A 20,527-nucleotide genomic window follows, 5' to 3' on the forward strand; every position below is an offset into this window, starting at 1 on the left:
AGGGAGGTTACTCATGTCCTACTCACATTCTTCATTGTGAAAACACTCGATCTGCGAAAGGAAGATCGAACCTACAACATTGCTCTTATTTAACCAGTCAGTAGCATCATATTTTTGGCTCAAACAATATAGCTTTAAGGTTGAGCTGTAATCACTGCGAAACTAAAAGAAAGGCGAGTGCACACTGATACAAATGATACAGTTACATATACTGCACATAGGCCGTCATGCTTTCATTGTTTTATTATTGCATACTACATCATGCATATACTGCACAAAGTAGGGCTGGGACGAGTCTAGATTTACTACCTGGGTACCCACACCCCCAATTACCCGACCCTACCCGGGTACCCACTGTTGGTCTCAAGAGATAGGTACAAAATGTCCGATTTGGAATAGTTTGACCGTAGCCCTGGCAAAATGTATTTAGATACACGTTTTTAAAGAACGATCTGGCCATGCATATACAATGAAGTTGACTGAAGTTTTACCTTTATTCAAACATATATACCGTTTTTGACATAATAAGCGCCCAGGGCGCTCTCAAAATTAGAAATAGGGGCTCTTATTAGTATATTATTTTGGTGAAAAACAACAGAGTTGAAAGATCGTAAATTTCGTGGTTTTTGCTGACAGCCCGAAATGTTTATATACGGCAGATATATTTTTGCAGAATTTAATTTCCCATGATTAAGGCTGCATATAACACACATATTATACGCGAATAAATAAGTCTTGTGTACATTGATCAATTGGAAGGGGTGGTAATTTGGATTGTTCACTAGCCAATATATTAGCAAATATCGCCGTGGGCGCTTATTAGGGCGGGGCGCTTATTACGTCGAATACGGTAAGTCGTGAAGAAATGCGAACATCAGTGACTTGTGTAACCATGTAGTGTTAGTGATTTTTTGTCATGAAACATTATATCATGTGACTAACCACGGGTCCGGGTAGTCTTGTGGGTACCTGGGTCCTACTCAGTACCATCCCGGCCCGAGTATCCGAGTTACCCGCCCAAGCCCTAGCACGGATGTACAGACCATACAAGTAAATTGATTGATGTGATTTATTTCTTTGAAGACTGACGAGCAGATAGCAGTGTATCACGTCCACATACTCGGCTGGTCCTATTCCCTCCCTCGGTATGAACACTACCATTATTAATGAAGTACTTGCGCATAAGTCGGGAAGCCTAGTGGTTAAAGCGTTTGCTCGTCACGCCGAAGACCCGGTACTTGAATCCCGACATGGGTACAATGTGTGAAGCCCATTTCTGGTGTCCCTCGCCGTGATATTGCTGGAATATTGCCAAAAGCGGCTTAAAACCATACTCACTCACTCACTCACTTCTTTTGCCCGGCAGTTTAGATTATACCTTTAGGAGAATACTTATTTTAAAAGGTAAATAACGGAGTGGTGTGAGCAAGCACTGGCGAAATGTATTTTGTATAACGCAAGCTTTCCTACTTGCTCTAGATACACCTAACAAACTTTACTTGATCCAATGATCAGACCTACTGTATGTGTGTGAGCGGTAAAGATATTTTTCTACAGTTGTTTTCCACAATTTACTTTCTCTAGTTAGGAATCTGAGTGAGAGAGAGAGTTGGGTTTAACGCCGTTTTTAAAAATATTCCAGTTATATCGCGGCGCGTCAGCTTAATGTGGGAGGAAAGCCCGAAGTGATGCAGGTCTCAGACGTTTATCACTTCGGTGAAACCCACGAGCACGGGTATGGTGCTGACAAACCTAGAAAACATAATCGGGGCGAACCGTGATTCGAACCCACAATCATAGGTTTCTGGCGTGCCCAAGGGAAGCAACTCTGCACAGCGAATCGCGGCGCTTTAGACGACTGGGCCACCCGTGCCCCCAGTTACAAATCTGATATTAATTTTTTCTAATAATATAGTAAATAGGATATTCCATAAAACTGGCGTTTTCATTGCTTGCGATGTACCGGTTTTTAGAAACCAGCGAGGATCCGGGTTAGAATAGGTCTTTAGCAACCCATGCTTGTTCCTGTTTCTCCGGGGGGCACGGGTGGCCCAGTCGTCCAAGGCGCCGCGATTTGCTGTGCAGAGTTGCGTCCCTTGGGAACGCCAGAAACCTATGATTGTGGGTTCGAATCCCGGTTCGCCCCGATTATGTTTCTAGGTTTGTCAGCACCATACCCGTGCTCGTGGGTTTCACCGAAGTGATAAACGTCAGAGACCTGCATCACTTCGGGCTTTCCTCCCACATTAAGCTGACACGCCGTGATATAACTGGAATACTAGCTGTTAAAAGCGGCGTTAAACCCAAATTCACTCACTCACTCACTCCTGTTTCTCCAGGTGAAAATATATGCTCTAGTTTGCTAGAGCGGACGACATGGTCGCCTGTATCAGAATTTGCACTTGTCGCATGCTTTTCACGTAAAAAAAATTGATTAACAATGCATAAATAATATCCGTGTGACATTCATGTTTCAATGTTTTCATGGCGCGTCATTATACCGTAAATACCGAAATGATGCCAACGTTATATATACTCGATTACTTATAGACCGCTGTCTTTTTGCTCGAATATTGTTGAATGCAGCGTTAGACAAAAGACAACAAACGAATAGAAAAATGATAGTTTTCAGAAGAAGTCCAGACATAGAGGAGGTGAGGAATCAGTTATATGCTGGCAAACAAGTTTCGAAACGCTGGGGCCAAGGGGCACTTTGCAATGAGACCAATCACAACGACATTTTCAACACAGCTTTTAACAACACTAGCAGCTGAAAGTTTTTTGTTAAAAGAATACATTTTGATTCGGTGACATTGAACCCGGTGCAAATAGTTACACAGGTTCCCGTGCATATTCGCAAAGCATTTGAGTAAATGCGGTTTAGAAAAATGGCATTTCAGAGGCTGATATAAACACACCTGGCAACCTCAGTCAAGCCAATGTAGATTTGTCAGGTACGAATTTTCTTTGACAATACAGTTCAACAATAGTTAACAAGATTAGATGTAGGACAATATAAGTTTCTGATCCACACAAACAAACAGAAATTGATACTCAAGTATCAAGTATTTTTTTAGCATGGAGTGTTAGCTCTATTTTTGAAGGAATCATTGCAACATATTTTGAATGGGATACCTTAAATACCCAGTAGGAACAACGTACAAGTATATTGTCTAAAATATTCTGAATTAATTTTGTGTCAACCTGGAGACTGCCAAAAAATCTCCAACACGATCTATCATCAGATTTTTATGTATGATCAAAGGGTTCCTTCCTAATATTCAAATATTTTACTGAAATGCATGTACAAACGTCACAAGTCATTCCCCATTATGAAATTAAGTCCCCCGTAGACCCGTAAACAAAGCTATAAAAACCTTATAACATTTAATACCATAAGCTTCCCAGGGCGCCCACATACGTCACAACCTACTCAACAGGCACCTCTGCACGTGACCTGATCTAGGTTGCCCGACATTTGACCTGATTGTTGTATCCCAGGTGAACTACCAGCGCACCTGTCACGATGCCCGTCACGTGGTCTGTCTGAACGATGACGTGGACCTGTCACGTGCAACCCAACAGGGATCTACAAAAATGATGGTTGTGTGATAACATTGTTACAAGTACAAATACATTCGAAGCTCATTTCGCGAAGATATCATTGGTAACCGAACGCAGATATCATCATAATGCACATACCATTGTTGACGTAATGTAGACACCATTATTGACGTAATAAAGATACGACGCAAGGCAAATACAATTGATGACGTAATACAGACAATTATTGACGTAATACAGATGCAATTGTTGATGTAATACAGATACAATCGTTGATGTAATGCAGATGCATTTGTTGACGAAATACAGATACAATTGTTGACCTAATACATATACCATTACTAACGTAATACAGATAACAGTTGTTGACGTAATACCGATACTATCATTGACGTAAGAAGATACAATTGTTGATGTAATACAGATACAATCGTTGATGTAATGCAGATACAATTGTTGATGTAATGCAGATGACATTATTGACGTAATACAGATGACATTATTGACGTAAGAAGATACGATTGTTGGCTATTACTCACTGATTGTTGACGTAATACAGATGCAATTGTTGATGTAATACAGATGCAATTGTTGATGTAATACATATACAACTGTTGATGTAATGCAGATGCATTTGTTGACGAAATACAGATGCAATTGTTGATGTAATACAGATACAATCGTTGATGTAATGCAGATAGAAGTGTTGATGTAATACAGATGCAATTGTTGATGTAATGCAGATACAATTGTTGATGTAATACAGATACAATCGTTGATGTAATGCAGATACAATTGTTGATGTAATGCAGATGACATTATTGACGTAATACAGATGACATTATTGACGTAAGAAGATACGATTGTTGACTATTACTCACTGATTGTTGACGTAATACAGATACAATTGTTGATGTAATGTAGATACAAGTGTTGACTATTACTCACTGATTGTTGACGTAATACAGATACAATTGTTGATGTAATGTAGATACAAGTGTTGACTATTACTCACTGATCGTTGACGTAATACAGATGCAATTGTTGATGTAATACAGATGCAATTGTTGATGTAATGCAGATACAACTGTTGATGTAATACAGATACAATTGTTGATGTAACACAGATACAATTGTTGATGTAATACAGATACAATTGTTGATGTAATACAGATACAATTGTTGATTGTATTACAGATACAATCGTTGATGTAATACAGATGCAATTGTTGACGTAATACGGATACAATTGTTGATGTAATACATATACAATTGTTGATGTAATGCAGATGACATTATTGACGTATTACACATGGATTGTTGACGTAATACAGATGCAATTGTTGACGTAATACAGATGAATTGTTGACGTAATACAGATGCAATTGTTGATGTAATACAGATGCAATTGTTGACGTTATACAGATGCAATTGTTGACGGAATACAGATGAGATACAGGAGATGACGTAATGTGAATATTTTTCGACACTGTTCTCTCCATAGAACACGTTGCTGCTTATATACAGCTGGTTGTTAATAATGGGTAATACAATGATTATTACGTTGGTGTGCATCAAACTACTTTTAACGGTTTACAATTAACATATTACCAGCCAGTTCAGGTGCCTTCGACGGTCGGCTACCCGTGGTTAACATTCCATTTAATACACAATTCCCGTCATTGCATTAGTGTTAATTCCCCTTTAAATAAAGAACGGGAAGGTTGACACATGAACGAATAACGTGACGCTTACTGGGCGTGTTACACAATGGCGTAAATACCTGCTGTCTCGTCTAGATGCATATGTGCAACTCGGTGACTGTTATAAACAACATCTGCCATTCAGTTTTCTTTGTTTTACATTTTAAAAGCTAGTCGTGCTTCAGTGAACAAACATGCGCATGTTAACTGAAAGTATACGTCCACGCCCTATGTGTTAAAGATGTGGTTACATTCACTCATGCCTTCTAATCATTGAGTGAGTGAGTGAGTTTGGTTTTACGCTGCTTTTAGCAATGTTCGAGCAATATCAAGGCGGGGGACATCAGAAATGGTCTTCACACTGTACCCATGTTGGGAACTGAACCCGTGTCTTCGGAAAGACGAGCGAACCCTTTAACCACTAGGCTTCCCCGCCCTCCCCTACTATCACCGAACCATTATGAATAATGTGCAGGAGGGGCGGTCGGGTAGCCTAGTGGTTAAAGCGTTAGCTCGTCACGCCAAAGACCCGGGTTCGATACCCGACATGGGTACAATGTGTGAACACCATTTCCGGTGTCCTCCGCCGTGATATTGCTGGAATATTGATAAAAACGGCGTAAAACCATACTCACTTACTAATGTGCAGGATCAGTGTTGGTGATTGAGTTGTGTTTGACGAATATTTCAGCTTCATCACGGCCTGTCAGTTAAATAAGGGCGGAAATTCAACAGATCATGAACTTTAAAAGGCATTTTAAACTTGATCAAATATTTATTACCGTGCCGGATTAACGGACAGGTAATGTCTGAGGAACGTTCTTCCTTGGCGGTGGTATACATGTGTAGTCAGATGTGAAAAAGTTGGCCAGCATGTCTCTTGTATGAGGTTGCACATTCATGTGACTTTTCCGGAAATCACGCTCCGACCTGCTTCTGACTAGACTGAGAAAATTATTCCATCATAAAATGTTTCCACCACGCCCAGACGGAGAGTTGTTGACACGTCCACAGACACATGTCCACTAGCGGTCAATGCCGGCCAGATTACTGACACATACAGAGAGTTTTTTTGTATAGTTAATTGTGACAGCACTATGTTGAAGATTGGACTTTTCCTGACTTCGTGGCTGGCGGTTAATGCGCAAGGTAAATTGACATCAATCAGTATTTTTATATTGGTTATAATTTACATAACATGGATTTTGATTGGTCATTATTGCTAAAAAGTATAAAAACAGATGCTTCCTGAATGGTTCGCAATGATTAGCACGGATGTATCTATTTTCAGATCCAATGAATGTTTCTAGTCCCTGGCTGGTATACATGCGCACTTTGTTAAGGATTTTACTGATAAACTTAAGCCTTTCAAATAGATGGGGATTTCAATAACATTTGAAGAAAATCAACCACTGACACTTTATGCCAGAAGACCAAGTAAATATTTTTACCTTAAGAGCAAATTTCAGTTATAATATTTATTATTTTGATAAATGATTCAAAACAACCTTAATCGCGTGCATTCCCCCGATTCGCTATGTATGCTGACATACAAACGGCATTGTGACAGACAAACCCCCAAAGAGAATAAGTTAATTTGTTTTACTGTCGTGGATGGAATTAAGTTGATATGCTCAGCCTTTCCACCAACACCTGGTGCTATCACTGGTTTTCAGAGATCCATTCCTGTAATTGTTTTATTTGCTGACCGCATCCGTGGTCTAGTGGTAGAGCGTCCGCCCGGAGAGCGGAGGGTCCGGGGTTCAATCCCCGGCCGCGTCATACCAAAAGACGTTAAACGATGGTACTTGTTGTTACCCTGTCTGGCGCTCGGCATTAATGGGCTAAAACAAGGACTAGTCGGCTCTGAGCCAGTATACTGTGTCTGAGTGGGGTATTCATGTAAAACTATGGCATGGTTTCTCAGTGAGCTAGCCCTATTAATCGGCATCAGTCCGGACTAGTACAACCAGCCACACACACACACACACACACACACACACACACAGACACACAGACTCTCTCTCTCTCTCTCTCTCTCTCTCTCTCTCTCTCTCTCTCTCTCTCTCTCTCTCTCTCTCTCACAAACACACACACACACACACACACACACACACACACACACACACACACACACACACACACGCACACACACACACACACACACACGCATGTGCATGCATGTCGCTCTAGAAGTGCAATAATCTTGGACGCGACGTTAAACCCAATTCACCTCACCTCACTATTTTGCCCGTTGTCTCAACGGAGTCCGTTTCGTCAGATAATCGAGACTGATTATTATTCAGTCAGTGGGGCGTGTGTCCATCGTGTGTATTGATGCAGGCCTGTCACGCAGTCAGCAGGGCGTGTGTCCACCGTGTGCATTGATGCAGGCCTGTCACACAGTCAGCAGGGCGTGTGTCCACCGTGTGCATTGATGCAGGCCTGTCACACAGTCAGCAGGGGGTGTGTCCACCGTGTGCATTGATGCAGGCCTGTCACACAGTCAGCAGGGCGTGTGTCCACCGTGTGCATTGATGCAGGCCTGTCACACAGTCAGCAGGGCGTGTGTCCACCCTGTGCATTGATGCAGGCCTGGCACCTACGCCGAATTGAGGCCACTAAACGGTGAAGAAAATGGTATTTCATTTCTGGGAAGGATAAGACGGAACTCAGGAACTTCCTGCAGCGTTGCTGTGTGATTTGGAAGACGTCGCAAACGTCGGTCCATTTCATCCCAGTCATGTTCAGTGTGTGACAGATGAAGGGATCTTGCATACCAGGGCAACATTTTTTGTTTGTTTGTTTGTTTATTTATTTGTAGTTGAACGCCGCACTCAGCAATATTCCAGCCATATGACGGCGGTCTGTAAATAATCGAGTCTGGACCAGATAATCCAGTGATTGACATCATGAGCAACTGTAACTTGGTGTTGATCTTCTTTATACACGTTTTGAAACTTCACATCAACTCGGGCGGTGGGGTAGCTTAGTGGTTAAAGGGTTCGCTCGTCACGCTGAAGACCCAAGTTCGATTCCCCACATAGGCACAATGTAGCCTATTTCTGGTGTCCCCCGTCGTCATATTGCTGGAATATTGCTAAAAGCGGTGTAAGACCATACTCACTCACATCAACTTAACATCATACTCTCGAACCATAAACCGCACGAAGTCAGAAGATGGTGTAATGGGTTTTACAGGCTTCGATGGGATGGTGTACAAGACTATTCGGGTTCGAATCTCGGTTTACCTCGATAATGTTTCTAGGTTTGTCAGCATCATAACAATGCTAGTGGGCTTCACAAAAGAGGTATACGCCTAAGACCTGAATCACTCCGGGCTTTCCTCCCACATCAAGCTGGCACGCCTAGATATAACAGGCATACTGTTTAAAATACTCACTCACTCACTACAAGATTATTCAACTCGGAAATTCCCGTACAACCCGCTGGTAACTAACAGAAGTTGCTCATGCTCGAGTTCGATGTACAAGGGTAACACAAAATCTGAATTGTAAATCTAAAATGTAAATCTGAAATGTAAATCTGAAATGTAAATCTGAAATGTTAATATAAAATGTAAATCTGAAATGTAAATCTAAAATGTAAATCTGAATTGTAAATCTAAAATGTAAATCTGAAATGTTAATCTGAAATGTAAATCTGAAATGTAAATCTAAAATGTAAATCTGAATTGTAAATCTGAAATGTAAATCTGTAATGTAAATCTAAAATGTAAATCTAAAATGTAAATCTGAATTGTAAATCTGAAATGTAAATCTGTAATGTAAATCTAAAATGTAAATCTGAAATGTAAATCTAAAATGTAAATCTGAAATGTTAATCTGAAATGTAAATCTTGAACCTAAACAATATCAAAGAGCTGTATAACTTCGCCATATTATGTCCATCCTTTGGTGACATTCGAAAGCAATACATGCCAAATATAAATATGTATCCGACGTTCAGTCCAACAATTTACTCACCTATAGAAGTCCAGTTTTAACCCTTGTCGAACTAGGCTGGAATTCCGGAGTTACAATTTGGCTGAACTTATATGCATGGTCCAATCAAAATCGCGCAACGAACAATACATCCCGTAAACAACATGGATTTCAACGTCCAGATTTCCGTCGACCCCAGGATTTGCAAATCTCAAACCGTCAACTGGGCGTCAACATATATATTTTCTAAATCTTTTCATGTTTTTATCGAGGTGCACAAGTCATTTGATGTACTTCGCGAGGTAAGATCCGTTTTGTTACAACAGAGATCTTGACTATCGATCAGATCGACTTGATTGGGCGCCGCCGTTTTGTTTGAAGCAAATACAATTGATATGAGAGATGGGATCTGAGTGGTCAATAGGAGGGACATAGAAGGGACATAACTCGTAATAGCCACTAGATGGCGCTACGACCGAGCCACGAATATCAAGCCTAAAAAGTACTCACGGAAATGAAAAAAAACTGTTTTTTCGATCTCAAATTTTAAATAAATGCAGTCAATATACAAAATATATAAATATTCAAACAACTCAATTAGTACTAATTGGGCCTTGGCACAAATACAGCGTATCAAAGGTTTTTATGTCTTTTTACACGTAAAAGTGTGTAAAAATATGAACAAAACAGACTATTGTGAAACTGAGCATAACCAGATGTTAGTAGATCAAGGTGAATGTCCATGACCTATGACACCTTGACGACAGGTGAAAACATGTGCTTGAAACCCACGTGCATGTGATTTGTCAGTGGTTAGTGATTTGTGAGTGACATTGTGGGATAGTGAATCATCGTCAAAATATCAGAACGTAAAAGTAACATATTCCCTTCTCAAACAACAACTTACATGTCATTATTATTATGTACATAAACATAGCTGTTATTTTTATTGTTGTTTTGATAACTTTTTCCAGGCTAATTTGCATAATGCCTATAGCCTGTTTCTGCCATGTCAATTTGGACTTAGTTTTATTTTGAATGTTGAAAGTGCCTACAAATTACCTCCTGTAAAGTACATTTTGTATTGAGCACTGAGATAAAACTAGCAAATCCAGACTAGTACTTTTCCAGTTGTTTTGTTATTTCGTATTTACATCTATGTAATGCTTTGTGTCGATTATTAAATCCAGCAAAACAGTTTATTCTCATTTCCATGAGTACTTTAGTTTGGCAAGGGTGGAAACTAGTTATAGTCAGTTAACGCCCTTGCAACGGGAAGATGGTGGCAACCCCGAATGATAAAGGTTTAAAATCTGTCATGTTTTATCTCAAATATACCTTCAGGAACAGAAATGTACTCTTATGAAACATGTGAATCTATTTGTAAAACGATCCTGTACTATAGTGTATGCATTTCATGTATTTGGGTCTGTGGTCTTTCATACAAAAAACATTTGAATTGACCAGCAATGACTGTCGTGGTTCACAGGGACGTCTGGGAGCTGCATGTCTTCTGGGTGTGGCGATGCCGGTATATGTATAGACTATGGGAGCGGCAACGTGCGCTGTTCCTGCACCGACGGCTTCCAGGGGACGGCGACACAGTGTGTAGCAGAGTCGGGTGAGAATAAGTAAAAAATAATATAACATAACATAATTCTCATATTTCAAAAATATTCTAATGTCTGTAATATTTTACAAATATAAAATGTTGACCAACGACAGAGAACAACCAGTCACGATTATCCGCCGAGACGGGGGCACGGGTGGCCCAGTCGTCTAGGGCGCCGCGATTCGCTGTGCAGAGTTGCGTCCCCTGGGCACGCCAGAAACCTATGATTTTTGGTTCGAATCCCGGTTTGCCCCGATTATGTTTCTAGGTTTGTCAGCACCATACCCGTGCTCGTGGGTTTCTCCGAAGTGGTAAACGTCTGAGACCTGCATCACTTCGGGCTTTCCTCCCACATTAAGCTGACACGCCGCGATATAGCTGTGATACTGTTAAAAGCGGCGTTAAACCCAACTCACTCACTCACTATCCGCCGAGACAGGCGTTAAAGGCAGAGCAGCGGTGAAACATATATGAATGGATCACTGAAAATCAGTGATGACACCAGGTGTTCGCGAAATACTATTGTAACTAAGTTTGTGGTTTCCAAATTTAGGACGTTTAGAAGCTAGCTTCGTCGCCACTGTGATACTGACATTTGTAAGCCTATGTTGAAGTATGGGAGTTACGATCATCTTAGCGCTAAGATCGCTTTGTGCAAGTGGGCCATGCTGCAAGTCTAGAAGTGATGTGTCCGAGGACCATGGCTCCTAATTACCTGCATAGATATTCGTGTACTGGTTCACCCCAATACAAGAATTAACGAAACACGAGGTTTGATATTCACAAACACTTTACTGCAGTTCAGCCCGTCCCTGAATAAAAAAACTAACTAGACTCGATAAAGAATGGACAACTGCATTCGTCACCACTCGCCCCTTTCCGTCAACTGCATTCGTCACCACTCGCCCCTTTCCGTCACCTGCAAGAAGAATCGTCCCCCTATCGATGAATGTTATGTGCGAAAATACGACAAACCAATCAGAATACGCGTATGATTTCAAGTTCTTCGTCAAAGAATCCCTCAGAAATAATTTTTGATTTTACATATGTCTTGCATCTAAAAATATACCAAAGACACAGTTAAATGTGTTCAATCATACTGTATAATTCCGCACGTCCCGAAGTGTTTAAATTGCATCGGAAATATATATAATATATGGGGAAAATGTGTGAACCATTACGCAACGAGTTGACAATTGTTTTAGGTATGCCCGTTTGCGCTAAGACGGACCCGGTCGCAAAAATGGCCACGAGAGGGGCCCGAGTCGCTATTCGGCTTGTCCCGGAATAATACGAGTTGGTCACGAATGGGACAACTGGAGACGACCGAGCTTCGACTCGATCTCTAGACCGCGGAGCCCGAACTACTGCTTAACCACGTGAAGGTCTTTAAAGGTGTTCGAGCCTGGCTTGCTTATCACGTGCCCTGATATTCCATTTTGATTTATGAAAAACATCCCAGACCATGCTGTTTTAAGGATTGACTATATTTTTTCCCCGGTTCATTGAGGTATGAATTGAAAAACCGATGTGCAAACTGTATGAATCCGCCTGACTACTCGATCCCGTTAGTCGCCTGTTGTATGGGTTGCTGTAGACCTATTCTTACCTCGGATCTTCACGGGTCTAAAACAACGTAAAAAACGTACAAACAATACAATGTATGAATTAATTTGTTTGTAGGTGGTGCAGAATGTAACAGTGGCTGTAGGATCATAACGGAATATTTTCCAACTCGCATCTCAGATTAAATATTTCTACTTTCAATTTACAAGAAATATGACAAGATCTATATTCGCCGGCGTACTTGTATGTATTTACAGCAAACGACATGGAATTAGAGGAAATAAGAATATCAGCTCGCTTGGTTGAATGCTGTAGGCATTTTCTTACCTTCTTCATTGAAGGTAAGGTCAAGGTTTCAGGGCTCTCTATACTCGCGCCTAACATAGCCTCCCCGATGAAACAATCCCCCCAAGCAGAGGCGACAAAAATCCGTAGGAAACTCCACTTACTTGGTATCAAAGTATACTTGCTTTTCTGAGTGCGAGCTTGAGCGTGTATTTTTTTCCGGATGTTGTTTATTGAACATGTGTATATGTATGCCTACGGCTGATGATACTGCACGGTGATAGGTAAAAGAATTTAATCGCACACCGTACGATTATATAAGATGTAATCCTATCTCATTTCATATATTTATCTTACAAAAGATGATTGACAGATTGTAGGTTCACTGGATGCACGGACGGCACGTGCGAGGCTGGGCGTGACGGATCTTATGGATGCACGTGCAAGGCTGGGTTCGTCCTGTCTCAGGATGACAACAAGTGTGTGCCAGGTGATATATAACTGTATAATAAACTGTACCATACCTCCATGTCAGAATATCGAGATCTGATTGGTCCACGTGATCTAAATACAATATTTTTCTTACCTCCATGTCAGAATGATGAGATCTGATTGGTCAACGTGATAGTCAGATCTCCATGTCAGAATGATGAGATCTGATTGGTCCATGTGATCTTGATAAAATACGGTATCATATCTCCATGTCAGAATAATGAGATCTGATTGGTCCACGTGGTCTTGATAAATAGTTTATCTACCCCCATGTCAGAATGATGAGATCTTACTGGGTCAACGTGATCTTGATAAAATACTTCATCTTACCTTCATGTCAGAATGATGTGATCTGATTGGTACACGTGATCTTGATAATATACAGTGTAACCCGCCTTGGAGGGTAATACAATTCTCAGCGGGGCAATAAATCTCTTATACCCCGCCAGGAGCACTACAGGCTGCACGTGGATTTCTGATAGGCAGAATAAATCCCTTATACCCGCTTCAAAGCAAAAAGCCGCACGCTTTTTTCCGAGTCAATGGAAGTCACGTGACATAACACAAGTTAACCTCAGCTCAATCCAACAGCTGTTTTCTATTAATATTGAATTTGTGTTATTTTACAATGTCACATTAAAACATGTCGGTAACATAAATTCGTTGAAGCGGGCTGACTCGGATTACATGGAGTTTATACTTCCCACGTGAGTGGTATAAAACCTAAAGACCTAGAACTCATGTACCTCGAGTGATCCTGCTAAAACTTATACTGTCCTATCCCACCTTATGAATATCAATACAGTTGAGTAGAATGAAGAGAGGGTTAAAATGTGCGCCCCATGTACTGACGGAATAGATCCTGCTGTCAGTAACTGGTTTGCCTGGCCCAGTCTCGATTAGTCACAGGTCGTCGTGAGATAGCTGGGATATAACTGGAAGTATTAGACGTAGAATACTGATCTGAATTTATTTGGATAAATATGAAATGAATTTAAACGACAGTTGAAAATAATTTCTGCTGTTTTCCATGAAGCGCCCGAGAACTGCCCAGACACGCCGTGCCCCAAAGGATACTGTCGGACCAACACGGACGGGAGCAAGGTGTGCGTGTGCACCGTTGTCATCTCCTCAGCATCTGGTCTCATCAAATGCAACTCGTCAGGTAAATGTTACCCCTGACTTCAGGTAAATGTTACCCCTGACTTCAGGTAAATGTTACCCCTGACTTCAGGTAAATGTTAACCCTGGCTTCAGGTAAATGTTACCACTGACTTCAGGTAAATGTTACCCCTGACTTCAGGTTAATGTTAACCCAACTCCAGGAAAATGTTAACCCTGACTTCAGGTAAATGTTACCTCAGGCGCCAGGTAGATGTTACCCCAGACTTTTTGTGAATGTCACACAGGACTTTAGGTCATTGTTAACCATGACTTTAAGTAAATGTTACCCTAGACGTAAGGTAAATGGTACCCCTGATTTCAGGTAAATGTTAACCCAACTTCAGGTAAATGTTACCCCTGACTTCAGGTAAATGTTAACCCTGACTTCAGGTAAATGTTAACCCAACTTCAGGTAAATGTTACCTTTGACTTCAGGTAAATGTTACCCCTGACTTAAGGTAAATGTTAACCCAACTTCAGGTAAATGTTACCCCTGACTTCAGGTAAATGTTACCCCTGACTTCAGGTCAATGTTACCCCTGACTTCAGGTAAATGTTAACCCAACTCCAGGAAAATGTTAACCCTGACTTCAGGTAAATGTTACATCAGGCGCCAGGTAGATGCGCCCCAGACTTTTTGTGAATGTCACACAGGACTTTAGGTCATTGTTAACCATGACTTTAAGTAAATGTTACCCTAGACGTCAGGTAAATGGTACCCCTGACTTCAGGTAAATGTTCACCCTTAAATGAGATACATATGTCACCCCAGTCGTCAGGTAAATGTCACGCCAGACGTTTATTTCGATCATTCCTTATTTAAAAAACAACCGCTCTTAAGTTAAATTTTGTAATTCTGTATTATATTCTTTCTCCAATTCCAGCCTCCATGACAGTAGACTGCACGACCCGGAACTGTCAGTACGGCGTGTGTATCAACAGGAACGGCGTGTACGGCTGCCAGTGTCTCATGGGATACACTCTGTCAACAACGGACCGCACTGTATGTGTCCCCGTCACACAAGGTTAGCCATACGTCGTTTGTTTTTTGTTGTTTAGCGCGGCACTCAGCAATATTCCAGCTATATGACGGCGGTCTGTAAATAATTGAGTCTGGGCCAGACAATCCAGTGATTGACATCATGAGCATCGATCTATGCAATTGGGATACGATGACATGCATCAACCGAGTCAGCAAGCCTGACCACCCGATCCCGTTAGTTGCCTCTTACGACAAGCATGGATTGCTGAAGACCTATGCTCTACCTGGATCTTCATGGGTCGGTTAGGCATTAAGTGAAACTCGTTAATTCGGAAACCCTGCACTGGACGATTACGAATGTTTATACATGACTGAACGGGAACACCCCGTACCCCTAACTAAAACATCGGGGAATAGTTTTATTCCGATAAAGGGGAACGGCGGCGTCCGGAAACACAGGATCTTACTGTATGCATGTTCTGACTTACAGTTTGATGTGACGTTGTTGTGATGCGTAGTGACTAGCGTGACGAAAAGTGCTATGTAGTCACTACATATGTAGTGCGTATAGATACTTTCATGCCACATAGTGCGATTTGATAATAATAATTATCGTAATAATGCAAATGAAATATTCAACTCCAAAGGAAACGTTTCAGGACAGTCCTCCACAAATGCAATCAATGTATGCCAGTGGACGGTCTGCACCAACGGTCGCTGTGGCACTGACGTGTCAGGGGCTCCACGCTGTATCTGTGACCCTGGCTACCAACTGTCACCAGCTAGCAGCAGCGTGTGTGTGAAGATATACAAACCAGGTGAGTAGCCACGCCTTCAGCACCTCATCCACATATATAACATACATCTGACAGTGCGGACCACAGAAAGACCGCACATCACGTACGAAAGGTGACCCGTGAAGATCCGGGGTGGAATAGGTCTTCAGCAACGCATCGGGTGACACATGTCGTCTTCAGTGATACAGACAGCGTTTGCAGTGGACAACACGTGGAGACGGGTCATCTTCACTGATGAGTCACGTTTCCTTCGTTAATGCTAAAGTGTTAAAGTGCCCTGGTAACCCGTGAAGATCCGGGGTAAAATAGGTCTTCAGCAAGCCGTGCTTGCCGTAAAAGGCGACTATGCTTGTCTTAAGAGGCGACTTACGGGATCGGGTGGTCAGGCTTGCTAAGTCCCGGTTGATGCATGTCATCGTGTCCCAATTGCGTGGATCGATGCGCATGATGTCAATCACTGGATTGCCTGGTCCAGACTCGATTATTTATCGTCTTATAGCTGGAATATTGCTGAGTGCGGCGTTAAACAACGAACAAACAAACAAACAAACAAACAAACAAACAAAACTTACGAATGGGGGTTGAAAAGTTATGATCCTAACTACGAAGGATGCATCGAACGTCCTTGTTTGCGTGTATTCAGCACACTACTGCCCATGCTAACAGGCTGCATTTGAACCAATACACTATAGGCAGCATATTTATTCAGGCAACAACGTCACTTGGTATTCTCTGTTGATGGTAAGGGACAAAATGGTAATCAACTATCTCCAACCGAAAGGGCTGACACTAACAGCCATCCATATGGAAATGGTGACTTTACGGCATGTTGCTCCAAACCTTGTCACTGTCAAAGGAGACAGAGCGTATCCAAGATGATCCCAGATCAGGAAGACCTTCGGGGATATGTATATAGATGATCGACGACTCACCACACGGCCGCCTCCGTGGTCTAGTGGTAGAGCGTCCGCCCGGAGAGCGGAAGGTCCGGGGTTCGATACCCGGCCACGTCATACTAAAAGACGTTAAAAGATGGTACTTGTTGTTACCCTGTCTGGCGCTCGGCATTAAGGGGCTAAAACAAGGACTGGTCGGCTCGGAGTCAGTATACTGTGTCTGAGTGGGGTATTCATGTTAAACTGCAGCATGGTATCTCAGTGAGCTAGCACTATAAATCGGCATCAGTCCGGACTAGTACAAGCAGCCACACACACACACACACACGTACATGCACGTCGCTATATAAGTGCAATAATCTTGGACGCGACGTTTAACCCATTTCACCTCACCTCACCGACTCACCACACGTCACATGGCCAATACAGTAGGTAACTCCCATGAGGGAGAGTTGAGAACATTCTGAGGAAAGGTTTCGGCACGCTGGGTTCCTAGACTCCTGACTCCTAATAAGGAACGTATACAACAAAGGCCCAAGTGGTTTATTGGTTACCAACTAACTAGTCCTGAGGGAGTTTAACGTTAAATATACATAGACAAAAACATACAAGGTAGAGCTCGTTACTCGTTAAATCTACAATGGCGTCATCGTAACGCCAGCAATGCTTGTCAATAACGTCCTAACTACAATCCTGGAATTACACGTTAAATCCACAATGGCATCATCGTAACGTCAGCAATGCTTGTTAGTAACGTCCAAACTAGGGTCCTATCATTACACATTAAATCCACAATGCAGTTATCATGACGTCAACAATGATTGTCATAAACTTATCAACAAGAGTCCTGTCTTTACAGGTTAAATCTACAATGGCGTCATCATAATATCAACAATGATTGTTATTGATTTACTAACTGGGGTCCTGTCATAAGACGTTAAATCCACAATGGCGTCATCATAATATCAACAATGACTGTTATTGGTTTATTAACTGGGGTCCTGTCATTAGACGTTAAATCCACAATGGCGTCATCATGACGTCAACAATGATTGTCAGTAACGTCCAAACTCGGGTCCTGCCATTATACGTTAAATCCACAATGGTGTCATCATAACGTCCACAATACTTGATAGTAAAGTCCTAACTACATGTATGGTATTGGCATTATGCATTAATTCCTCGTGTCGCCATGACGACAACGATGAGTACGAAATACGAGTATATGTATTAAACATGTGTTTGGTATATAATATGCCAGGTTTTATTTGCCAGTTCAATGGGGTTGCGATGTGAGTGGATGTCTGAACGGCTACTGTGCTAGAGAGTATAATGGTCGCCGGAAGTGTATCTGCTATCCTGGATTCCGGCCGCATCCTCATTACCCATCACGCTGTGTCGGTAAGTGCAGTGCTATCGGCCTCAGTGAGTGGGTGGTAGGTCTGTGGGTGCGTAGGGGAGGGGGGAAGGGTGGAATGTAGGAGGAACGGAGGGACGAGGGACAGAAGGAGGGGATCGGTGAGTTGGTGGTAGGTCTGTGGGTGCGTGGAGGAGGGGGGAAGGGTGGAATGTAGGAGGAACGGAGGGACGAGGGACAGAAGGAGGGGATCGGTGAGTTGGTGGTAGGTCTGTAGGTGCGTGGGCGAGGGATGGGGAGAGGGGGATGAGGGAGAAAAGAAGGGACGAGGGACGGAAGGAGGGGATCGGTGAGTTGGTGGTAGGTCTGTGGGTGCGTGGGGGAGGGAAGGGGAGAGGGGGGTGAGGAAGGAACGAAGGGTCGAGGGACGGAAGGAGGGGATCGGTGAGTTGGTGGTAGGTCTGTGGGTGCGTGGGGGAGGGAAGGGGAGAGGGGGGTGAGGAAGGAACGAAGGGTCGAGGGACGGAAGGAGGGGATCGGTGAGTTGGTGGTAGGTCTGTGGGTGCGTGGGGGAGGGAAGGGGAGAGGGGGGTGAGGAAGGAACGAAGGGTCGAGGGACGGAAGGAGGGGATCGGTGAGTTGGTGGTAGGTCTGTGGGTGCGTGGGGGAGGGAAGGGGAGAGGGGGGTGAGGAAGGAACGAAGGGTCGAGGGACGGAAGGAGGGGATCGGTGAGTTAGTGGTAGGTCTGTGGTTGCGTGAGAGGCGGAAGGGGGAAGGGAGGGACGGAGGGAGGAGGGAAGGAGGGAGGGGATCGATGAGTGGGTGGTAGGTATGTGGTTGGGTAGGGAGGGATGAGGGAGGGACGGAGGGAGATGATCAGTGAGTGGGTGAGTGAGTGGCTGTTTGGTTTGGCGAAACTTTTGAGCAACCACACCACAGCATTGACCTCCATTGAGGTGCTTAATAAATTGTCCAAAGACAATCGAACTCGGACCTTCAGCATGACGGGCCAACCTTTTAACCACTAGTCTACCCCACGCCCTGCGCAGACACACGTCTATTGAAACAGTTCTTGTTATTATGATAATGTTCGACTAAACAGGGCATTATGTTTTAACAATGACATTGAGTGTACAGTAAACTACGGTTATAACGAACTCAAATGGACTACTAATTTTAGTTCGTTATAACCGTAGTTCGCTACAAGCATATATACAACATCTATACAGCAAATCGCCGGGACCAAAAATTAAGTTCGTTATATCCGTCAGTTCGTTATAAGCGTGTTCGTTATAAACGTATTTTACTGTATCTGTTATTTGGTAAATGTTATTTTTTTTTTGCAGAGATGTACAACCCCTGGAGATACAGTTTTGACATTTTTTCTTCACCGATGGGACTTCTACTTCTGGGAGATTTCTAGATCCGTGGACTGCCCAGTTTCAACTTAATAATATAAGTCAATAACACGAACTGTCTTATTTATATATGTATGTTGCGTTAAGTATGTTCAACCTATGAAAACATTTGTGTATTATAATGAATATGTTGCACCATTGAATGGTGTACGTTTGCATCGTGTTTTCCTCATCATGACAATTGTACGCAATTCTGGAAGGGACATTGTTGAATTGTCTCCCTTAAAAAAACAGGCACAATAATAATAAACAAAGAGCGATATCGTGACAATGTCCCTTCTAGGGTTCCATACATAGCAGACAGGTGAGGTGAGGTGAGGTGAGGTGAAATGGGGTTTAACGTCGCGTCCAAGATTATTGCACTTATATAGCGACGTGCATGCACGTGTATGTATGTGTGTGGCTGCTTGTACTAGTCCGGACTGATGTCGATGTATAGTGCTAGCTCACTGAGATACCATGCCGCAGTTTAACATGAATACCCCACTCAGACACAGTATACTGACTCCGAGCCGACCAGTCCTTATTTTAGCTCTTTAATGCCGAGCGCCAGACAGGGTAACAACAAGTACCATCTTTAAACGTTTTTTGGTATGACGCGCCCGGGCATCGAACCCTGGACCTTCCGCTTTCCGGGCGGACGCTCTTCCACTAGACCACGGAAGCGGTCCATAGCAGACAGGGAATGTTTAGACGTGTACCTGTATATATCACTGCATCTATTATGTAACATTGCTTATGTGAAT

At 42.6% G+C, this 20,527-nt stretch overlaps 1 protein-coding gene across 1 annotated transcript; it reads left to right on the forward strand.

Annotated features, from left to right (window-relative positions):
- The first annotated feature begins 6,078 nt into the window (after positions 1–6,078).
- On the forward strand, positions 6,079–20,133 carry LOC124131009 (fibrillin-3-like). Its single transcript, XM_046494072.2, has 8 exons — positions 6,079–6,416; positions 10,701–10,832; positions 13,048–13,164; positions 14,203–14,331; positions 15,215–15,355; positions 15,972–16,130; positions 18,281–18,406; positions 19,710–20,133. The coding sequence occupies exons 1-8, from the start codon at positions 6,365–6,367 to the stop codon at positions 19,784–19,786; spliced, it is 933 nt and encodes a 310-aa protein (XP_046350028.2). The 5' UTR covers positions 6,079–6,364; the 3' UTR covers positions 19,787–20,133.
- The last annotated feature ends 394 nt before the right edge of the window (positions 20,134–20,527 follow it).

The sequence above is a fragment of the Haliotis rufescens genome, unplaced genomic scaffold (assembly GCF_023055435.1).
Source record: "Haliotis rufescens isolate VD_foot unplaced genomic scaffold, xgHalRufe1.0.p SCAF_10, whole genome shotgun sequence".
Lineage (NCBI taxonomy): Eukaryota > Metazoa > Mollusca > Gastropoda > Lepetellida > Haliotidae > Haliotis > Haliotis rufescens.